We start from the raw sequence: 22,564 nt of genomic DNA, 5'->3' as shown, positions 1-22,564 counted from the left end.
AGTCTAGTCCAATCTCTGCCTTGTGTGAAAACTTTATTGAATTATGGGAATTATAAGAAAATTTTATTGTGTTGTTTGAACCTAGCCCCATGTGGCTGGGAAACTAGACCACTCTGCCTGCTGCTTAGCGATTCTTTTTTTTTTTTTGCTTTTGCTTTTTTTTGGTAAGGCAATGGGGATGAAGTGACTTGCCTAGTGTCACACAGCTAGTAAGTGTCAAGTGTCTGAGGCCAGATTTGAACTCAAGCCCTCCTGACTCCAAGGCCAAAGCTCTATCTACTTTGCCACCTAGCTGCCCTTGCTTAGTAATTCTTAACTAAGGGCCTAGATTATGCTGACTAGAAAACCTAGTCAGATTCAAAGATTGATGCAAAGTTTTGTCACAATTAAAAATCTCAAGCAGCCCATATGTCTTATCTGAAAACTGGCCCTGTACCGGGTTAATCAGTTATTATTTCCACGTTCCTTTGAGTACAGACAACTAGGGGGAGTGGTGGGACACTTCTTTTTCTGATTTCAGGGAATTGTACTTGTTTGCTCTCCCCCTGCTAACTTGGAAAGTCCCTAAGCTTTCTTCCAATTAGAAAACAGATTACCTAATTTTGTACCCTGATTGTTTTCTTTTAATTAATTGGTCTTGTTTAGTTAATTGTTTTTAAATGCATAAAAATCTGTCTTCCTCTGTATTCAGGGTCCAGTGCCAAGGCTGAAGAGGCCTGGTCTTGATTTGTTATGCAATTGGCATGCATTGCTTAATAAATTGATACACTCAGAAGCTTGAACATTTGCTTCCTCAGTCATCAAACACCTGTCTCTTGGCTTCCTTTAAGTCCCAGATAAAAGCTCACCTTCTACAAGAAAGCTTTTCCTGGTTCCCCTTAATGCTAGTGCCTTCCATCTATTGATTTTCTCCAATTTATCCCGTACGTATGCTTGTACGTAGTCGTTTGCATGTTATCTCCCCCATTAGATTGCAAACTCCTTGAGGAGTTGTCTTTTTTCTTTCCCTGTATCTTTAGCACACAAGATACTAAGTATAGCAAAGAGTAAAATGGGTAGGAGAGGCATCAAGTGCCTTTTCAAGAATTTGGGCAGTGAAAGAGAAGAGAGAAGTAAAATGGTAGCTGAGTGGAATAGGAAGGTCAAAGATAGGGTTTTGTTTTGTTTTTTTAAGAACTGGGAAGGACTGACCATATTTTTAGGCAAAAAGGAATGAACCAGTGGAGGAGAGATTGAAGATATATGAGAGAGAGAGGTTGGCTGCTGGTTGGGATGGGAGCGATGGACACAGGTCGAGGAGCCAACCTTGACAAGGATGAGAAATATTTCTCTTCCATTGCTGGCTCTGAGACAGAAGGAAGGCAAAGACAGAGAAACATTTGGAGTGCGGGGCTGAAAAACTTGAAGCCGTTTCTTTCTCATTTGCCCAAATTTTTGAAAAAGCAATTGATTTTTCTACTACCCATTTATCTCTACCACCCATTTTACTCTTCAATCCTTTGCAATCTGGGGACCCATTTTGCCACAGGGCATTTTCCCAATGTCTGAGGTCTCTCTGCCCCTCTAAATGCTTGCCTTGGGTATGTTTGGGGTGTATTTTTATTTTGGCTACCAGAGCAACTGTTGCTTACCAACTACTATTTTCACAGAAAAAAAAATGTTCTGAGTTTCAGATAGCTGATTTAGAAACTTGGTTATGCTACCAAAACTTTTATCTAAATTGAGAGTTGCCTATAGCTTAGAAGTCTTATATAAGGCAATATATTTGTACTATTTAGAAGAGTATCTATTTCTATTTTTCATATAAACTACACAAATCTGTAATTAATAAAAATTTAATTGCTTTTAGTTTTCATCTCCTTTAAAATGATTCCTCTAGACTGAAATACTTTGGGTAAGTTCAGATCAGTTGTTCATTATGACCTATTTAAATATTAACATTATTTGAAGCATTGCTAAAGGTCAATCCTTTGATTTAAAATATTTTAGAAGCGTTTTTTTCTCCTTTCAAGAGCTGGAGAAAGGGGAGCTATAAGAAGCCACAAGGAGATAAAAGATCAGAACCACAGGTAGAGGCAGCCATCACAAAGAAAGGCATCAGGACTCTAGTATCCAGGTAAGAGGAACGGAGATGATAGATAGAAAAGAACCTGTGTTATTGACACTCCCACATCTCCTTCCTGCCTATCCTCCCCTACACCTTAAGCTTTAATGATAAGCTGAAACCTTTTCTTTTTGTCTGGAGGGGAATGGTGTTTATTTACTTTTCTTTGCTTATAATTTTTAGTTTGTCTTCATACATTATAGTAATTACCAGCTGTTCTCAGTTGGGTTGTGCATAATTACTGACAGTACTGTTGGGAAGAAGCAACTTGTTCTCAGACAAGAGGAAGAGACAGAGGTAGAACTAGCACTGAGGTGTTTTGCCAGAAATATTTTTGATTGAGGGCTTAGCTAACAAAAACATAAAGAGAACCATAGATTCTATGGGACTACTTCCCAGGGCAGAAAAGGAGCATCCACCTGGGTAGTGATGCAATAGTAAAACAAGGAACAAATAAGAATGATTGAGCAACCCTGATTAGCACATTACATTCCTCAGTACTGCTACATTTTTATAAAAGTAATTTTTAACACTACAAAGTGACTTATCTATTTCTTATATGAAAAGCATAGATATATAGTCTCTTTTCCCAACATCAATTTTAGATGGCCAATTACATTTTTCCAAATAGTTTTGCCAAAATTTTGGTTTCAGAGAATAGAAGATAAAACATGGCAAAGAGGCAAGGGACTATGGGTATGGAATATTGTACATGTCACTCATGTCTGTTGTTGGTAGGGTTCATAATTATTATTTTGTTAAAATAAAGGATTAAAGTACCTAGCACAGTGCCTGGCACATAGTAGGTATGTAATAAATGCTTGTTGACTCTTAATAGAGAAATAACTGGTAGAGAAAACAAAAGACATCAATACAACTTTTTAAAACAAAGATATGGCCATTTCATTCATGGTCCCAATAAATAAATATCATTTTAAAAGGTGTATAATGTGAACACAACTGAGAAATGACTATTCCTGTGAGAAGTCATTTTATAATTAATGATGTTAAGAACTCAAAATCAAGTGTGTATTCAATGAGCAAGCAACAAATTAGTTCAGGTTTCTCTGTGTACATATGCACGTTTCTTCGGAACCTAATGGTTCCATCTCCTTCCTCCTTCTCCTATCCTTCCATCCAAATTTGCCCTCTGGTGCTTTCAGAGAAAGAGGAGGCATGAAGGGAGAACAGGGGAGAGGGAAAGAGAGAGAAAGAGTGAGAGAGAAAAAGAGGGAGGAAGAGGAAGAGAAAGAAAGAAGGAAAGGTAGGGAGGAGACGGAGAGAAAGAGAGAGGGAAGGAAAGAAGGAGAAAGGAAAGAACACAAGAGAGAGAGATAAAGAAGGAGGAGAAAGGGAGGGAGAGTGGAATGAGAGGGAGAGAGAGGGAGAGGGAGAGAGAGACACACACAGAGAGAGAGAGAGAGAGAGAGAGAGAGAGAGAGAGAGAGAGAGAGAATGAAGGTCGGAGAGAAAGGTGGGAGTTTTCACTTCTTTTTAGAGGGAGAAGGAGGAAAACCAGAGTGGCACTTTTTTTCTGAACAGAAACTACAAAATCTACTTGTTCTTGTCCTTACATCTTTTGACCAAGGGATATAAGCATAGTCTGGAAGAATTCAAGCAATTTGGAGCAGTGCTCTGGGGAAAGAAAGCACCTCCTGGTTAGTCTAATTATTTAGCAGAGTGGATAGTGAGCTGGCCTTGAAGACAGTGAGACATGGGGTCGAGTCATGCTTCTAAAACCTACTGGTAGTGTAAATATTGGCAAAATCTTAAACTCTCAGTACTCTGTACTCAGTACTTTCTTATACTGCATATAGAGAAGGTGCTGCCAAAGGTGCCCACTGCACTGGTTGAGGTGATTTCTTCCCTTGGGAGTTCCCTATACCAGTGAAATCACAGATCCAGTCCTTTTCCCCTGATTTTTCTACCCAGGTGCTGGCTTAGTTATTTCTGAAGGAATTCAAGTGTTATTAGCACTCTCAAAACTTTAGCACTTAGGAGGACAAATCTCTGCTCAGTGCATGCTAATTGTGGTTATGGTGGTTAGGTTCCCTTAGAGCATCTTATGGAGATAGACTGTGGGAATGGTTTGTTGTTTTTTTTTCACATATTTATCTTATGTACCCTATTAGTGTATAAGTTCCTTCATTACATTCTCTCCTTCATCCCCGAAAATAGAATCTTGATCACAGTACGTCTTGCCAACTAATATTTGTTGTATTAATTTGGGTCATATCTTGAGGACAGAGCTTTAGGGAAAGCCTGAATTTTGTGAGTGGGATGAGAAATCAACGAAGGAAATGTTAAAGTGAGTAGTTATAGAGAGAGGAGGAGAGTATAATGTGCGTGGCTGTGTTTCTGTGTGTATCACAGGCTGACCACAGACCAAACACCCACGCTTCATGGCTGTCAAATGTGTTTTCCTGCCGGTCATGGGGAGGGGATTTAGTCTGTCAAGCTTTAGTAACCCCAATGAAATAAATTTTCCTCCCCTAATCCAACTCTCTTCCCCTCCCTGGGATGGGTAAATTCTGAATAAGATTCCAAAGAACATCAAGTTCTACCTCCACTAGCTTTGGTATCATGATGCCTAGGGCAAAGTGGGCTTGATCTCTTCAAATTATGTAAAGATATTTAACGCTGGATTATTTTCTGTCTGAGGATGGAGTCTGAATATTTCACAGCTGCTGAAATGCATTCCTGCTCAAGTGTTTGGAAGGTCCCCAACACTGACTCACCATCAGGGTTCTTGGAAATTGAATAACTTTTTCATTTTAGAAGCTGTCATAAGATAGTGGCATAATGGATACATCTGGCCTCCAGTACAGAAAGAACCAGGTTCACATTTGACACATGCTGGTTGTGTACCTCTGGGAAAGTAACATAGCCTCTCAGTTCCCCAGGCAATCTCTGAGACGACACATTGCAGAGCAGGTTGCTGACCTGTTTCGGCAGAAGGTTTTTTTTCTTCCCCTGGGAGCTCTCTATACAAGGAAATCAGAGGCCTAGTAACCACAGCATCTATCTTATGGAGAGGAGCATAGAGGGTGAGAACTGAGGGAGGCATATTACCAGTGAAGGACTTCCTTGTAGACAATGACTAAAGATGTTATCAGAAAGATTTATAACTAGAAGAAGAGGCAGGCAAAGAAGGCAGAAGGATACTGGGAAAAGAGGTGGGCAAAGAAGGTAGGGAGTAGAGTAATAGATGGCTAGCTTGTATGTTAGAAAGGTATTCATGTATGCCCATAGCATGTTGGGTGGACCAACCCTCCTCAGGAGGGTTAGAGGAGTACAAGTAGTTACACTGAATAAGAGGGTTATGGGTGCCTTTGTGAGACAATGAGAGAATGACTGCCTTGATTAGATTATAGACCCATGGAAGAAGAATTACTTTATATAGAAGCTATTTAACCCTACATGTTTAGCACACAGTTCTGACCATGTTGCTCTTCTGATCAACAAGATGCTCTGGCTCCCCATCGCCTTTAGATTAAAATGCAATCTCTTCTGTTAAGCATTTAAATCTCTTTTTGATCTGACTCCAGCTGATCCTTCCAAACTGATTAACAGTGTTCCATCAATCAACAAGAACTCATTAAACACCTACTATGTGTTAGGCACATGCTAAGAGCTAGAGATAGAGAGACAAAAACGAAAGTCTCTGACTTTAAGGAGACTATACATTAGCAAGGAGATATGCACATAAATAAGCATATACAAAATGTATTCAAGAAAAATACAAGGTAATGGTGTGGGGCACTAGCCATTGGAGGGAGAAAGAAAGGCTTCATGGAGGAAGAAGTGGTATTTGAGCAATTTTGAAGGAAAGAATGGATTCTAAGATATCTATTCCAAATATGAGAGTTAGCACAAAGTCATGGAGACAGGAATGTCCTGAATGAGAAATGAGTTGGTCTTACTCACCCCTCACATCTTCTTGTATGTAAAATTCCATTTCCTTTCTCTTGCCCTTCCTGGAATTGTCTCTTTCCTAACCTCTGCTACAGGGAACCTCTAAATTCCTTGAAGACTCAGTTCAAGTCCCACGTTTTGTGGTTTCTTTAGATGTTACTATCTGACCTCTCATCAGTTCACTGTGTATTTACTGTGTCTGTCTGTTTATTTGCTTGTATGTGAACCCCCTAGCAAAATGTAAGCTCCTTGAGGGTAGAAATTATTTTCTGGTTTTTTTTTTTTTGTATCCTAACTACCCAGCATTGTTCCTGGTACATAGTAGGCTATTAATAAAGCCTTATTGGAAGGTTGATTGATACCCATCAGCATTCTATTTCAAGAAACAAGGCCAGTATGGGCACTCTTATTCACTGATAGAATTCTCTCTAATCCTCAAGATAACTGAGGTGGCCCAATGGCCATTCTACTGAATCAGTGCCAATCTTTGAACTCTCCACTTTTTGTCTCCACTGAGTGGCGACAACATAACATAATGGATTCATCACTGGATCTACTCATGGGTCCTTAGTAAATGATTATTTACCCTTTCTGAGGTCAAGATAGAATGAGAGAATGTGTTATATAACCTATATCAAATTGATTGCCATTTTAGGGAGGGGGGAAGAAAGAGGGAGAAAAATTTGAAACTCAGATTTTTAAAAAATGAATGTTAAAAATTATCTTTACATGTAATTGGAAAAAAATACTATTTTAAAAAACAAGAGAATGTGTGTTAAAGTATTCTGGGAAGGGTAAGCATTGAGCAAATGACAGATGGGACCATTGTTATTGTTACTGGTTATCCCTGGCTCACACACCTGGGCCATTATGTCAATCAGTCTTGATAACTGCAGCTTGCCACCTTCTTCCGTCTTTAGGAAATCCAATAAGCACCCTAATAAGAAAGAAATTAAAGCACTGTTTCAGAAAAAATGACCTGGCATCTGCTCTTGTCAACTTTGCTCAGCTAGATTCTCCCAGAGCAAGCTGCTCCTAAAAGTAAACCAGCCAAATAAACTCTTCCAGGTCATTTTGGGCAAAGAGAGAGTAGTTTGTTAAGTGATAACCCATGTAACCTCCCAACATATCTAACATGCCCTAGCAGTATGTTGTATGCCCAAAGAGCTGCTTCTTACTCTTAAGATTTGTTTAGAGGCAGGCTCGCTGCATGAAATAAGTTTTAAAATAATTTTCTTTGTTAGCCTTCTTTTCTTGCTCAGGTTCTTCTAATCTGGAGCATTCCACTCTAAGGGCCTGGTGCTTCAGAATAGCATCCATGGCATGCTGATGTTTCATGAGGAATGCATGGGGAGAGCAGCATCCCTGCAGCATGGGAACAATGGAGGCAGCAATGCTCCTCTCTCCTCTTCTCTCTTTCCTCCCTTCTCCCATCTGTTCTACCCTTCTCTCCTCCCCTTCCTCTTTCTTCTCACCTCCTCTCCTCTGTCCCATCTCTCCTTTTCCCTTTTCTCTCAATCTTGCTTCTTTCATCTTTTCTCTCCCCATCTCTCTTCTTCCTTCTCCTTTTTTTCCATTTCCTACCCTCATTCCTTCTTTCCCCCTCTTTCCCACCTTCATCCCTCCTTTTCTCTCCCCTCTTTCCCCCTTGCCTCCACTCTAATCTCCTCTTCTTCCATATTTTTCCCCTTTTCCCTTTCTCTCCTTTTCCTGCTCCTCTCCACTCCTCTCCTCTGCTCTTTCCTCAGTTTCTCTTTGCCTTACTCTTTCTCTCTTCTTTTTTCACCCCCTTCTCTCTTCTTTTCTTTCCACTCCTGGCCCCACTTTCTCTCATTCTCTCTCCTCCATTTCCCTTCCCTTTCCTAATTTTCTTTCTCCTCCTCTTCCCCCTTCCATCTCTTTCTTTCTTCTCCTCTCCTCTCCTTTCTCTTCTATCTCCTCTTCCTCCTGTGAGGACCAATGAAATATAAAGCTTGTCTTCCTAAACTCCCAGAGAGAGCAACCTTCACAAGTAGCACTTACTCCTTTCTCTCCCTGCCCCTTTCATCCCCCAGAGAGGACAGAGATTGACCACTTGCTTCAACTCATTGTTCAGGCTTTGTCTCTTAGAGATCTGCCTGACAAGCACTCAATCAGTAGTCAGTGAAGTCCACTGAATCTAAACTCTTAGCAGCCAGAATCTTACATATCTATACCACCTACAGCCCTTGCCCACCCCCAGCCTCAATCTCAAGGTCTAAGTCTTGTCACCTTTGGCCATGTATTCTGTGACAATATAGATGGGTTCCTGGGTTACCACTGCATAGAGACGGACCAGTTTGTCATGCTGGAGGGTTTTCATCAGATTGGCCTCGGCAAGGAAGGCCTCGGGAGACATGCTGCCCTCCTTCAGGGTCTTGATGGCCACCTTTATGTTATTTTTATAATAACCTGTGCCAAGGAGAAGATCAAGATGCCCATTAAGGATATAGATGTTCTACTTAGAAGCAAGGCCCTTTCACCATGAGGCAACATGAGGCAGTGGAAGCATTTGGATAGGAATCAGAAGACTTGGTTCCTAATCCTAGCTCTGCCACTTACCATCCCCATTTTACATATGAATAGATTGAAATTCAGAAAGTTAATTATTTGAAAGTTTGTCATATGGAAGAGGGATTTGACTTGTTTCATTGGGTCTCAGTTGGCAGAATCAGAGGCAGCAGAGAGAAATTGGGAAGAGGGCAAATTTAAGCTTGATGTCAAGAAAAACTTGCTAACAGTTAGAGCTGTCCAAAAGGGGAGGCATTGGGCAGCCCCCCAATGGAAATCTTTAAGCAGGGGATGGAAGACTACTTATTGGGTATGTTGTGGTACGGATTCATTTTTGGGTATGAGTTGGACTAGATGGTCCCTGAAGTGCCTTCAAACTTTAAAATTCTACGATTCATTTCAGACTCAAAACTAGGAATCCAGAAGAGTTTTGCTGTCATTCAATCAACCACCAATAAGCATTTGTTAAGCAAAAAATCATTTTATTCATTCATTCTTTCACCCATTCAGGTTAAATCAATAAGCACTTTTTTTGGGGGGAGGGGGGAGGCAATCAGGGTTAAGTGACTTGCCCAGGGTCACATAGCTAGTAGGTGTCTGAGGCTGGATTTGAATTCAGGCACTCAGGTCCTCCCGAGTTCAGGGCTGGTGTTCTATGTACTTCCCCACCTAGCAGCCCCAATAAGCACATTTTAAGTGTTTACTACATACCAGGCACTGTGCGCACTGTGCGCACTGTGCTAAGCACTGGGAATACAAATAAAGGCAAAAAAGAAAGTCTCTTCCCTCAATTATATTCTAGTAATGGAAGACAATAAATAAAAGTAAAGTGACAAAGAGGAGGAGGTTCATTAAGCCTTTATTATGGGCCTACTGTGTGCCAAGCACTACTCCAGGCACTGGGGACACAAGGTCACAAAATAGTTCCTCTCCTCAAGAACCCATCCAAAAAGGTTCGGAGAGAAGGTCTGCAAATAATTCAAGAGAGAGATTACCGGCCTAGGGATCACCCAGAAAGGTTCAGAAGGAAGGCCTCCAAATAACTTAAGGAAGAAAGTACCAGACTAGGGATTGGAATCCTCTGGTTAGCCTTGCTGTGTTCCTTTAGCCACACCACTTATCTCAGCTTCCTCTTCATTGGATGGGGATAAGAAGTCAATCAATCAATAAACATTTATTAAGCACCTACTGTGTGCCAGGCACTAAGCTGGGGATGTAAAAGGAGGCAAAAGACAGTTCCAGGGGGCAGCTAGGTGGCACAGTGGATAGAGCACTGGCCCTGAAGTCAGGAGGACCTGAGTTCAAATCCGGCCTCAGACCAAACACTTGATACTTACTAGCTGTGTGACCCTGGGTGGGTCACTTAACCCCAATTGCCTAAAAGTAAAAAAAAATTTAAAAATTAAAAATTTTAAAAAAGACTGTTCCTGCCCTCAAGGAGCTTACAATTTAATCTAAGTCCTAACCTACTTGCTTCAGTGTTATTTTGAGGCCCCAAAGAAAGCATGTATAACAGCATATAACATACACAAGGGATTGACCCCCCCCCGAGAGGCCCCTTTTCCCCTGTCTGTTTCATTTCCCCCTCCCCATACTGTATCCCCAGGAGACCCTGAGCAGCACATACTTACCCATCCAGACTTCTCCAAACTGTCCAGAACCAAGTTTCCTCACCAGTTTCAGTGATTGCCGGGGCACTTCCCATTCATCCTGGGCCCAGTGTGTCTGAGGATCCAGAATCACACAGGGCATAGTCAGCTTCTGGCATAAACCGTCCCCTCTCTCTGTGTTACAGTGACAAAAACACATGGACGGGTCATTTCTGGGGCAGCAAAGGAACCGTGCCTCTCCCTTCTATTTGGAACATCCTAGTCCCCCCACCTGACATTACTAATCTTTGCTCATTAACATTCCAGAAAGATACAAATGGCTTTGCTATGGTCTCTTCTCCACTTCTCCTTCTGCCATTATTTGTGCTTTATTCGAATGAAGCACCTATCACCTTGTCTTTCATATGGTAGGTGCTTAACATACACTTTTTTTTGCCCTGAGATTTTATGGATGTAGAATACTTTCCAGTGAGGAAATGTCCCTCTACTAATGCAGGTATGCAGATAGCTAGACTACAACTCCAACTTAAAGAGTTGCCCAGGACACTGAGAAGTAGATGACTTGCCCCATAGCCAATATGTTCCAGAGACTGGACTTGTACCAAGGTCATTCTTACTCCAAGGCAAGACCTCTACTATGCCACTCGGCATTAGACCAGCATAAGGTGTGTATTAATCCACGCTCTTCAAGTGCATTTAGATTTAAATTTTGCTCCTTTTAGAGCTGTCATACAGTGAGCCTGTATGTGGCAGGCTTGGGATTGGTGAAGGCAAGGCCACTTAATGTTATTAATTGCCATGAGGAAATACTTTGGTGAATTGGTAATTTCCATGGAAATGGAAAATTCTATGGAAATAATATTATAATAGGATAATCAGCCTAAATATCTTTACAGAGGAACTTTGTAGGGGTATGCTGGAGTCAGCTCTAATAGACTCACAAAAGCTGATTGTTAAATTTTCTGTGTGAGCTTTTATATCTCAAGTCTACAAATGCATTAAATAAAGGCTTGAGTTACTGCTTTGTTGATTGTTTAGACTTAAGAAAGTGATGGAGAAAAATGGTAATAATGTAGATTAAATGCCTTGTGTACAGTTTTTTTCTTCTGAAGAGCTACTTGTTAAACATTTACCAGCACAACCTAAATATAACTCTGAGATTCAGTTACAATGTATTAATGATGTTATTGTGAAATAACTGCCATATGATCACAGAGGAACTGCAAAAGGCAGTGTGAATAGTAGGTGCAAGGATGCGCAGCATATTATTAGCAATGATTTATAAGCAAGAAGTGGTATAAAAGACATCCTCGGTGAAATGTAATGCTGGAGGGAGGAGGTGGGCAAGTTGAGCAGTGATAGTGAGAGATAGGCAGGTGGGCAATAGTAGTGAGACATGGGCAGATGAGCAGCCCTAGTTTTGCACTGGTACCCACAAAAATTAAAAGATAGACACAGGAGTTCTTTACCAGTGTTCATGAACTTTTTTTTTTAATAATTGTATTTCAATGTAGTTGGTTTCTTTTGTGATCTTATACATTTAAAAATATTCTGAGGTCTACAGGGTTAATCACATTAGGATCTGGTTTTGTCAAGTATAAAAAGTTAAGAAAAATGAGGATGGAGACTGGAGAATCTTTGATGAACATGCACCAAGGTAGAAGAGATTATAAACCTATTCAAGTGTCTAAGTATTGCCTGAGTACAATTTCAAATTGGGCAATGCCTATGTTTCCACTAATTCAATATCATTAATGTCATGAACTATAGAGCTATACAATGTCAGAACTGGGAAATAGCTCAAAGGTCATCAAATCAACTCCACCATGTCCCAGATAATATGATAAAACTGTGAAAACACTCTAAGGACCTTCCTTTCTTTAAGGAAAATACTAATAAATAATATTATTCTTGTCTGAAGTCCTTTGGGAATTATCTGAATGAAATAAACCTTGTCAGTACTTAATCGTAGACTGTCCTAGTCTAAAATCCTTCGTTTCATCTCTATCAAAGGTTCAACTAGTTTCTAATAGGAAACTCTTAAACTCCAAAAAAATGATTATGTGGTAACCCACTCTTGTAGTAGGAATATTCTTTGATTAACCAAGAGCAGTATCTCTTTCTCTGACTTTGGCCATCTTTAACATAACAGGATTCTTCAGGTCACACTGATATTTAGAGTTATTGTTCTCTTTAAATAAATCAAAAACTCTAACCTAGACTTTGTATCTTTTAAAAATTTTGACTGTGGATTGTTGCCTGTTTCATGATTGCTATACCATTGTTAAGTAAGAACAGTTGTGACAAGTTTTGAATTAATGGGGATGTGGTGGGAAGGGGAACACTGACCTTTTTATTTCTCTTTCTCTAAGAATTGCTTAGATTTAGGGAATTCATTTCTAACCAACTTGTACCAGATGAGCAGAGTATATGCAGCTAAGTCCAGAGAGAGGAGAGAAGGAAAGGCTAGTGAGTGTCAGAACTGGGAGTAGAATATGATTCTCCTTGTACCTAGCACAGGGCTCACAGCCATCAATTATAAAGCCCAATCTTGTTTAATATATACTTCTATATAAGCACAAGGGATTTCCCTAGAACCAAATTCAGTACCCAGCTCTTACTAGAATAATGTTGGACCAAAGCTTGTAGCGATGAGAAGGTAATCCTGGGAGAGATATAATACCCTCCTTCATCTAGGGACCGGATCTTATAATGTTTGATCACATCCCCAGCAGAGGTAGTATCCTTCACAGACAGGGAAAAGGCACCTGGAGAATTAATTAACAAACACACATATGGGAGAAATAAGTCATCAACTCAAGGAAATTAAATGTCTAGGCAAATACAGTGGGATTTGGGTTTCCTTTAAATTACTTAGTGGGGTGGGGTTATGACAGCTAGGTGGCACAGAGGATAGTGCACCAGTCCTGGAGTCAGGAAGACCTGAGTTCAAATCCAGCCTCAGACACTTGACACTTACTAGCTGTGTGACCCTAGGCAAGGCACTTAACCCCCAATTGTCTTGCCCCACCCCCAAAATAATGGAGTTTTCCAAACATTTCCCATGTCTACCTGACTTCTGCCTATAGTTTCATCAATTCCTCAAAATTTAGCTCAAGTCAAGACCCTAGCAAGATTTTCCCATCTGACTAATTACCAAGTGTTGCTAACCTTATCTTCTGAGCACTTATTCCTAGAAGGATTATAGATTTAGATCTGCAAGGGACACTCAAGGTCATTTGGTCTAACTTTCCTCTTTTGAGAGAGGAGGAAACAGAGGCCCAGAGAAGACAGATACCTTGCTCAGAGTCACACAACTAGTGGCAGAGCTGGAGTTTGAACCCAGGGCTTCCTATGATAGTGAACAGTCTCCTACTTTTAAAGGGTTGCTCCAGGTATTGTAGACACCCTGGGTGTGGGTGTGGGGAGGATGTTTAGGCTTCAATGTCTGCTACCCAAGACATTGTCACAGCCAGGCTGCTGGCTAGAAGCAGCTCTTCTGCTTTCTCCCTGTTGTCTCCAGCCCAAGTTCTCCTAATCAAAGCCATCCCCACTAGTCTCATTCACATTCCCTCTCCCCCCTCCCCTTACCAACCGGCTTCTTCCTCTTCCACTAGAGGGAGAAGAGAACGCAATGCTTGTATCAGTTAAGAAGCATTTAAGTTCCTTCTATGTATCATGCTCAGTGCTGGGGCACAGAAAAAGGCAAAAATAAGGTCCTTGACCTCAAGGAGCTTATAATCCCATCAGAGTATCAATGTACAAACAAGCATGTACTATGTATGTTCTGCCAACATATATAGGTACACACACACAGAAGGGAAAGATAATTTCAGAGGGCTGGCACATGGCTTTTGCTCAGGCCCTACCCATTCCCTGGCTTCATGTGCCTCCAGGTTGACAAATGACATCCAGGATCACAGAATGCCAAAGCTGGGAGGGATCTTAAAATCACCTAGTTCAGCTCCTCTCTTTTTCAGAAGAAGGAAACACAGAGAAGTGATTTGAGCAAGATTTCACAGTGTGAAGGGCTGAGCCAGGCCCAGGGCAGGGCCCCTGTAGGCCTCTTGGTTCCCAATGCCATGCTCTTTGCCCAGCGCTGCTCAGAAGGGTTGCTTTGTCCTTACCTTTGTTTGTTTCACTCTCTCTAATAAGGAAGGCACCAGCCTTGTTGACAGGGGCCAAGAGTTTCCTCTCAGCATCTCTCCGGCTAATTGTTTTGCAGAACCACCTGGAAAGAGAAGGGGGAGGAGAGGACCCATCAAATGGTAGCACAATCTTCCAGAGCTCTTCTCATTACGCCTCATGCTTTGGTGCTTCTCCCATAGCCATGTCCAGTATGCCCAAAGGCAAAGGGGAAACCCCCCCCACAAAACCCCATAACTCATGAGTCTATGTAATACTTTCCTGCCTCCTAGAATATTATCAGTCCTTGAAACTAGCTAAAATATAGCTACGACTTGATTTGAGACAGACATTCCACATACGGGAACTTTGTCAACTTAGAGACACATGAAGAAAAGAATGTGTTGGTCCAGAGCTATATGTCTGCCCCCTGAGAGCTCGCTCTCTCTCTTCACACACACACACACACACACACACACACACACACACACACGATGTTGGCAGAAAATATGCATGTATATTAACACTCCTAGTAGATTGTGAGCTCCTTGAGTTGCCTGGGACAAGAGCTTAAGTGTTTGCCCAGGGTCACACAACCAGTAGATGGACTTGCAACAGAAGTCTTCTTGATTCCAAGCCATGACTCTTTATCCACTATACCACATATTAGGCATTCATTAAATCATCACTGAATTTAATTAAATAGAACCTTTATAGCCTAGATTTAAAGTTCCACCAACATCAGCATTTAATACTGTGACTGGCACAAGTAAGTACTTAATATATACTGGTTGTTGATCCAACGTCTCCCACATCTGCAAATGTGCTACCTGAACATTCTAATGTATACAATACCAATCCAGTAGAATTTTGAACTAGAAGAGACTGGATAGAGGAAATTAGGGCCCCAGCTTGAACCCTAACTTTAAATATGTTCCTCTATCTACTACATCCCAGGTGGTGCAGTGGATAGAGTGCTGGGCCTAGAGGGAGGAGGACCTGAGTTCAAATCTGGCCTCAGACGTTTACTTTGAGCAAGACTTAACACTCTGCCTCATTTCTTCATCTGTAAAACGATCTGGAGAAGGAAATAGCAAATTGTTCCAATATCTTTGCCAAAAAGAAAAACCCAAATGGCATCACAAAGAGTCAGACATGACTGAAAAACAACAAAAACTACTTCTCTATGTAGGGATAAGAGTTCAAATTCCATGGGAATGATTATTCCGATAAGGAACTGTCTTATGAAGCCCCAGGGAAGCTTGACTATGACAAGACAGTCCACACCACAGCCTCATACCCTAAGGTATGTCCTGAATTTTACAAGATCTATCTCTATGAGGGGGCAGCTAGGTGGCTCAGTGGATAGAGCACCGGCCTTGAAATCAGGAGGACCTGAGTTCAAATCCAGCCTCAGACCAAACACTTGACACTCACTAGCTGTGTGAGCCTGGGCAAGTTGCTTAACCCCAATTGCCTAAAAACACACAAACAAAAAAAGATCTATCTCTATGCAGGAAGGAAGGGTACAGGGACAATTCTCATTCTCTATGGCTGGGCAGAGCAAGTTGGCTTATTGAAGATCACAGTGAACCTTTGTTGCAATCAAGGTGGTAAAAAAAACCCCAAAAATTCAAAGAGTCAGGCAATTGCTCTCATGTCTGTCCCCCATCCCACCCCCTCCCCCCACGAAATGTAAGACTGTGCCAATATTAGTATTAAAGTGCACCTACTTTTCAATTTCCAAAGTCTCTACTGGAGCAACAAAGTTGCTAGGGACATAGCCTTCCCTTCCAGTGACAAGTGATTTGGCCAACCACCAATCTCCAGTTCTGAGAGTGAAAAAGGAAAAACACAAATATAATGAAAGTCCTACATTCAGGGCTTTCCTATGAGGGAGCTCAAATCACTTTACGAACATGATCCCAACCCTGAGAGATAGTGAGAAATAGATAGAAGAGAAATGACAAACAGAATCATAAGCTGGCTTTGTACATCCCTATTATTTCTGATTTACTGAGGGGTGGGACATCCTGACAATTACAAATATGTGTTTGGTACTTGTCTTCTCACCTGTTAATGAGCAACATTCATGGAAAACTTGATCCCGGTAGGAGAATGGGACAGAATTGAGGAGAAGGAGCTAGACAGCCCCGTATATAGAAACTGCTCTGTCACAGGTTAGGACTTGAAGGCCAAACTTCCAGAACAGTAGTCAGATGCAGTTTGGTTTTCAGAATAAGATATGAAGAGGAAGCAATGTAGCTTAGTGGGAAAAGTTGCTGGATTTGAGTCAGAGGAAAGCTCTGCCACTCAGTAACTATGGGACTTTGGGCAACACTTCTTCCCAAGACATTAGTTCCCTCATTAGTGAAATGAGGGGGTTAGACTTGAACTCTTAAGTCCCTTCTTGGTCTACAACTCTGATCCTAAGTTTCAAGTGCAGTGATATGTTATATATTTTTCCTTCTTAAAAACTCAGTTAAAATGACATGATCAATCTAGTTACTCTATATATGAAATAGTAGCAGCAGAGTACAGTGGGACGTGCTGAATTTGGAGTCAGGATTTAAGCACAGCGGATAGAACACTGAGCCTGGAGTCAGAAGGACCCATCTTCTTGAGTTCAAATCTGGTCTCAGACATTTACTAGCTCTGTGACCCTGGGCAAGTCACTTAACCCTGTTTGTCTCAGTTTCCTCATCTGTAAAATGAGCTGGAGAAGGAAATGGCAAACCACTTTAGAATCTTTGCCAAGAAAACCCCAAATGAGGTCACGAAGAGGCAGACACAACTGAACAACAAAATTTGGGTTTGAATACTCTTCCTGCCCCTTACTATCTGTGTGATCTGGGGTATGTCACTGGACCACTCTTTGTCCCAGTTTCCTCATTTGTAAAACCCTGGGGTTTTATTAGATGATCTCTGAGATTCCTTCTAGTTCTAAATCTTGGGTTCTATTCTTTACTATAGAAGTTGAATGATTGGTAAAAAGTAAGAAAACAAAATTTGAAAAAACAATGAGCAAAAAGGACAGATTGTTTTATTTTTATTTTTAAAAAATAATTAAAACATGCAACCTTTTACATCTTTACTTTTAATTTGTAGGTCAAATCATTTTAAAAAGCAAAAGAGATTCTGTACAAACCAGACATGTTTGTGACACATTTTTCTGGAATCATTCATAAATATATGTGAGTCAGAAACTTCTGGCCTGATTCCAGATAATTAGAGCAAAACCATGGGGAATGGGGGAGAGTTGTCTCAGGAGCTTACCAAACACAAGCATGTCAGGCTAAGTGAGTCCTGTAGTATATAGGATGTAGTACAACAGGAAATGATAAAATACTCTGGAGCTGACCTTAAGATAGCATGAATGTTGCCTTTATAACATCCAGGCTATTTATTCTCACTGAAAGTGGATGTGGAGAAAAAATAATTACAAAGTTCATTTGGAAGAGCAAAACATCAGGAGCTTCAAAGAAACCAGGAAAAAAAGATGTAAAGGAAGTAGATACAGCAGTATCAGACATTAAACTATGTTATGTAAGGGAGAGCATTGTTGAAGTATAAAAGGACAATTTCGATTAGTTTAAATTAAAATTTTCTTGGATAAATAAAATCTATGTAGCCAAGAATAAAAAGTAGGCAGAAAATTGGGGAAAAATTTTTATAGACAATCTCTCAGATAGGATGTGATTATGTTGAAATATTGGTATGGTGTAGGAAATGATGAGCTGGTTGATTTAGAAAAACATGGAAAGACTTGGACCCATGAAGGAAGATGTTTTCCTCCTTCAGAGAAACAGATAACAGGTGGAAATAAGCATGTTCAGTCCTACACATGTGTGAATGAGTGTAAATGTGTATGTTTATAGATCTATGTATATGTATATATGTCCACACCTAACTGTAGCCTTCTTTAGGCTGGTTGGGGGAGGGAGGGGAAAAATAAAGTAAAATGTGCATGGCAGAGAACAAAAGAAAACCAAGAAGGAAGCAAAGAAAAGCTGGGCAGCTTTGAAGACGATGTGTAGTATATACTACATAGGTTTTCTTGAAATGGAAATTAATTGTTTTATATTGAATCCTCCCTTATGGTCTGCTATGTGCATGGCAATGGTTTTTTTTTCCTTTTCTCATTTTGTATTCAAATTTAAAATAAAAAAAATACAAAAAAGTGGATGTGGAACAAGGAGAAAATTCAAACTATAGAAGGTAGAAATGAGTGAACACAAACCAATCCCCCAGCAAGACTCTGGAGGACAAATGGTGGAAGGTTTGGACAACATTGAAGGAATGTCCCCTACCCCCACCCCCTGCAAAGGTAGGGTAGGCCAGCAGGTTACTCCCTGTGTGGAATAGAATTCTGGGAAACATACTTCATCAAGATTTGCAGCTTCTCTCCCCTCACCATCTTCAGGTCCCGATCATTCTCGGCTTCATAATCCCACAAGGCAACCACATAGTGGTCTTCTGCAATAAAGAAGAAAAGATGGCAGCTCTCTGAGGTTTCTGGAGCTATGGCAGGAAGAGAGAATGATATGGGAAAAATCAGGAAAAGGGGCATATAGGCACAGTCATGGTGAGGATTAGGCTCCAGGCAAACTCGTTCAGAGATGTTGTGGTAAGAATACGGAGTCTGAAACTAGACTGGGGTGACTAGAGCTTTTCCCAGGGTGCTGAATTTAGAGGTTGATAAAATGATTTGCATTCTTTCAGCAGAAAAAATACAGTTAAGCACCTAGCTAGCCCACTCCCCACCCCCACCCCACCCCCAAAAGAATAAAAAATACAAACAGGAAGTTACTAAATGGCTTCCGTCCTTCCCCACCCCTGAGGACTTCAGCTGAGCTCCACTCTGTTGTGGCCTCCTCTTGCTCCCTCCTTTGTCCCCTGCTTCAGCATTGGCCTTGCTTTGTCCAAAGGCTCTCTGTCCATTGAACTTCTTAGTTTGCCTCAAAATTACACCTTGCTTCGTATCCTGTGCTATGTATTCTACCTGACCTATTGAGAAGTTTCTGCACCTGACTTATACCTGGTCTCTGATTTTGGCTGGCACAAATCTGGTTAACTCCATGCTTGTTGGCACTTGATTCATGTTTTTCCCTAGTATATTATCTCTTAGCCTGTTGTGTGCTGCCCTCTTCTGGAGAAACCCAACCTCTCTGGAATTCAAATTTCCCACTTGTAGGAGCTGGATTACCACTCTGACCTTTCCCTAAAAGGCCCAGAAAGTCCTGGATAATTGGTTTTCCTTGGCCTTAGAATAATGTCTCCTCTTAATATAAATCAGAAATCCCACAATGAGAATTTGTACTGAGTTCTCAGTGCCTTGGTTACAACAGGAACCTTAGGAAATGTGTAAGATTTGGGTTGAGTCAAGCAATGAGACTTAGGTTGATATCTTCCTCCATGCTGACTGACAAAAGAAAAAAAAAAGGATGGAGAAACAGAACAACATAGCAACCAAGCTACCAAAGCTAAGATTCTTACCTGGAACAGGACTTAGAACAGGGGTTGGTGTAGTAAGGTGATTGAAGACAACCTTTGACAGAAATTTAAAAAAACCCAATAGTTAATTCACTGTTCAGCAGCATGAGCAAGCATTTATTAGGTACTTACTATGTATGTTTCAGGCACTGTGCTAAGTACTGAGGATAAAAAAAAAAAGGCAAAAACAGTTCCATCCCTCGAGGACCTCACATTCTAATGGGTAAAACAACATGTACAAGGTATATGCAAGATATTTACAAAGTTGATGGACAGTGATCTGACAAGGAAAGGTGCTAGCTACTAGGAAAATCAGCAAAAGACTCCTACAGAGCTGGATTTTGAGCTGAGTCTTGCAGGAAGCCACAGATTCTAAGAGGTATGTAGTAGAGGTATGGAAGGGAGAGCATTCTAGGCTTGGGGGATAGCCAATACAAACGCATGGAATCTGGAGATAGAATTTGTTTCATTTTGTTTTTGTGAAGAACAGCAAATAGTTAAGTCCAATAACTATGAGTTAGATTTTCTCTATGCCTCAGCTACATCCTGGGAGTAAGCAACACATTTCATAGAGATAAATGACACAGACAATAGTACAGTAAAAAAGAAATGAACTCTGTAGTCAGAGGACCAGGATTCAAATCTTGCCTCCAAATCCTTATTTACTTCTGTGACCTTGGGCAAATCACTTAGCCTACCTGAGTCTCAGTTTTCTAAAGTGAGCAGGCTAGAACAGATGTCCCTTCCAGTCCTAGATCTATGGTACTACAAGAGTGGAAATGAACGACATGAAATAGCAAACAGTGAAAATAATAGTTGATATTTATATTGCATCTCCTGCCCAGATGTCACCCATTAATCCTCATGGTCATGTGGGGATAATCCTGGGATCTTCAAGGCTCTGCTATTCACCGACTCTAGCAGGTCCTACTAAGCTAAAAAGGTTTTAAGTAAAGAATGAGTCACATCTTTTATGTCTGTCATCTGAAGACCATCCTAGCTCAATGTGCAAAGATTCTCTACTACACCAGCAGACGACTTTTTTGGCCACAGAAATTCATGTGGACTGTCTATTAAGGCACAGAAGGTTTCTGTTCTGCATCAATGGAGAGAGAAACCATACCAAAGCAATTACAGATCTTTGGAAGCGTAGTATGGAAGTAATGGCAGGTATATAATGTATGTACACATATATAGAGACATACATATGTGTATGCATGCATATGTATATATACACATATATTTACATATTTGTGAATTGTTGAAGGCATAGTATGGAAGTAATGGCAGGTATAGATGCACCTATATGTATGTATGCATTATATATCTATATATCTATATATATATGATGGCAGCGATGTGTGTATGTATATGTGTACTTATATATACATTTATGCCATTTCTTCCATATTATGCTTCCAAAGATCCATAAATGTATATCTGTATATATACACACATATATCTATATTTTCTCTATATACACCTATATATCTGCCATTATTTCCATACTATGCTTCCAAAGATCCACAAATTTATATACATCCTATATACACATACATGTATATATTCACATATAAATATACCTTCTCCTAGGGATAACCCTAAAAAGAGGGAGAAAGATCCTTGGTCTTACAAAGAAATTCACAATGAGTATCACCATAGGGTTGGAGAGAGCTGCTCTTCCTCCATCCCTCAGCCTCTGACTTAAGCTTGGAAGTCAGAAAATAGCTAGCTCACTCACCAATGGAGGCAGAGGTGGAGGAGGCTTATTTGGGAAGGCGATCGGGGGCTCTTTCTCAAAATTCCACCAATTCTTTCCTTTCTCTTTAGCCAGTTTTTTGCTGCTCACTACTCCCATCCTGTTATGGTGAAAGGGCAGATAACAATAGTGTTAGTCCACTGGGGTCCATGCTCAGTATTTTTGTCCACTTGCACTAACCTCCCCCAAAGATTATCCATGTAAGATGTAGCACTGAGCTGGGAGGGATTCTCTAGGCCAAGACTTAAATTTTGGCTCCACTTTTTTCAAGAGCAGGAAGAGCTGAGGCCCAGAGAGGGAAGGTGACTTGTCTGATGTCACATAGAAAAGCTAGACAGAAGAATCAGGAATTCACTTGGAAATCACAGAGTCAAACTGTCTGGGATTGCAAAACACTTTCCAATGTAAAACCTTTGAAAAGGGATGCCATAATTGATGGGAAGAGTATTTAATACTGAACTGGGAATCAGGAGAACAGGGTTTTAGTCCTTAACCCTTCCACTGATTGGCTATGAGACATTGGACAAGTCACCATCTCTGGGCCTCAATTCCCTCTTCTGTAAATTGAGAAGATTGGAGCCTACATCTAGCAAGGATGTTACTCTTCTAAATCTCTTATCCTATGAATCACAAAGCTTAGCCTAAGCTCTTTTATTTTGTAATCACTTTTATTACTCATGCTTTTCAGTATGCTCAAAGTGCTTTTTTTTTTAAGGGGTAAGGGTGGTTGAAACACACTTCACCAGGATTATACATGTTCATTTAAGAATAGGATGATAGTGCATGTTGGAGAGAATAATATGGTCAGTAGAAAATCCCTTTGAACATACATTTACTCTTTGAGAGCCTTGGAATAAATTTATAGTATAATCTTACCTATTCCCAAACCATGACCTTGAAGTTAGATCAAAAGGACAAGCATTATTATTCTTACTTCACAGTTGGGGTAGTGGGGGCATAAAGAATCAGAAAGCACTAATTGAGCATACTGTGTAAAGAGGGATGTAATATCTGAAAGTTTACATTTCT

At 40.6% G+C, this 22,564-nt stretch overlaps 1 protein-coding gene across 4 annotated transcripts in view; it reads right to left on the bottom strand.

Moving 5' to 3' along the window:
* Window positions 1-22,564, bottom strand: part of BLK (BLK proto-oncogene, Src family tyrosine kinase) — an 82,387-nt gene that overhangs the window by 13,186 nt on the left and 46,637 nt on the right. The window contains exons 2-10 of one of the 4 annotated variants that reach the window (XM_078149733.1): window positions 21,518-21,635; window positions 19,780-19,831; window positions 18,666-18,804; window positions 16,017-16,115; window positions 14,286-14,389; window positions 12,780-12,926; window positions 10,180-10,332; window positions 8,270-8,449; window positions 6,880-6,956 (exon numbers count right to left, since the gene is read on the bottom strand). In XM_078149733.1, the coding sequence (XP_078005859.1) occupies window positions 6,880-6,956; window positions 8,270-8,449; window positions 10,180-10,332; window positions 12,780-12,926; window positions 14,286-14,389; window positions 16,017-16,115; window positions 18,666-18,804; window positions 19,780-19,831; window positions 21,518-21,634 (1,068 nt within the window). In that variant the 5' untranslated portion in view covers window position 21,635. The remainder of the gene's footprint in view (window positions 1-6,879; window positions 6,957-8,269; window positions 8,450-10,179; window positions 10,333-12,779; window positions 12,927-14,285; window positions 14,390-16,016; window positions 16,116-18,665; window positions 18,805-19,779; window positions 19,832-21,517; window positions 21,636-22,564) is intronic. The other 3 variants (XM_020985383.2, XM_020985390.2, XM_078149734.1) reach the window with 3 other exon arrangements.

This window comes from Phascolarctos cinereus, unplaced genomic scaffold (assembly GCF_003287225.1).
Source record: "Phascolarctos cinereus isolate Bilbo 61053 unplaced genomic scaffold, phaCin_HiC Scaffold_2;HRSCAF=192, whole genome shotgun sequence".
NCBI lineage: Eukaryota > Metazoa > Chordata > Mammalia > Diprotodontia > Phascolarctidae > Phascolarctos > Phascolarctos cinereus.
Note: the sequence above shows the minus strand (reverse complement) of the source record. Positions and strands in the feature narration are given on the sequence as shown.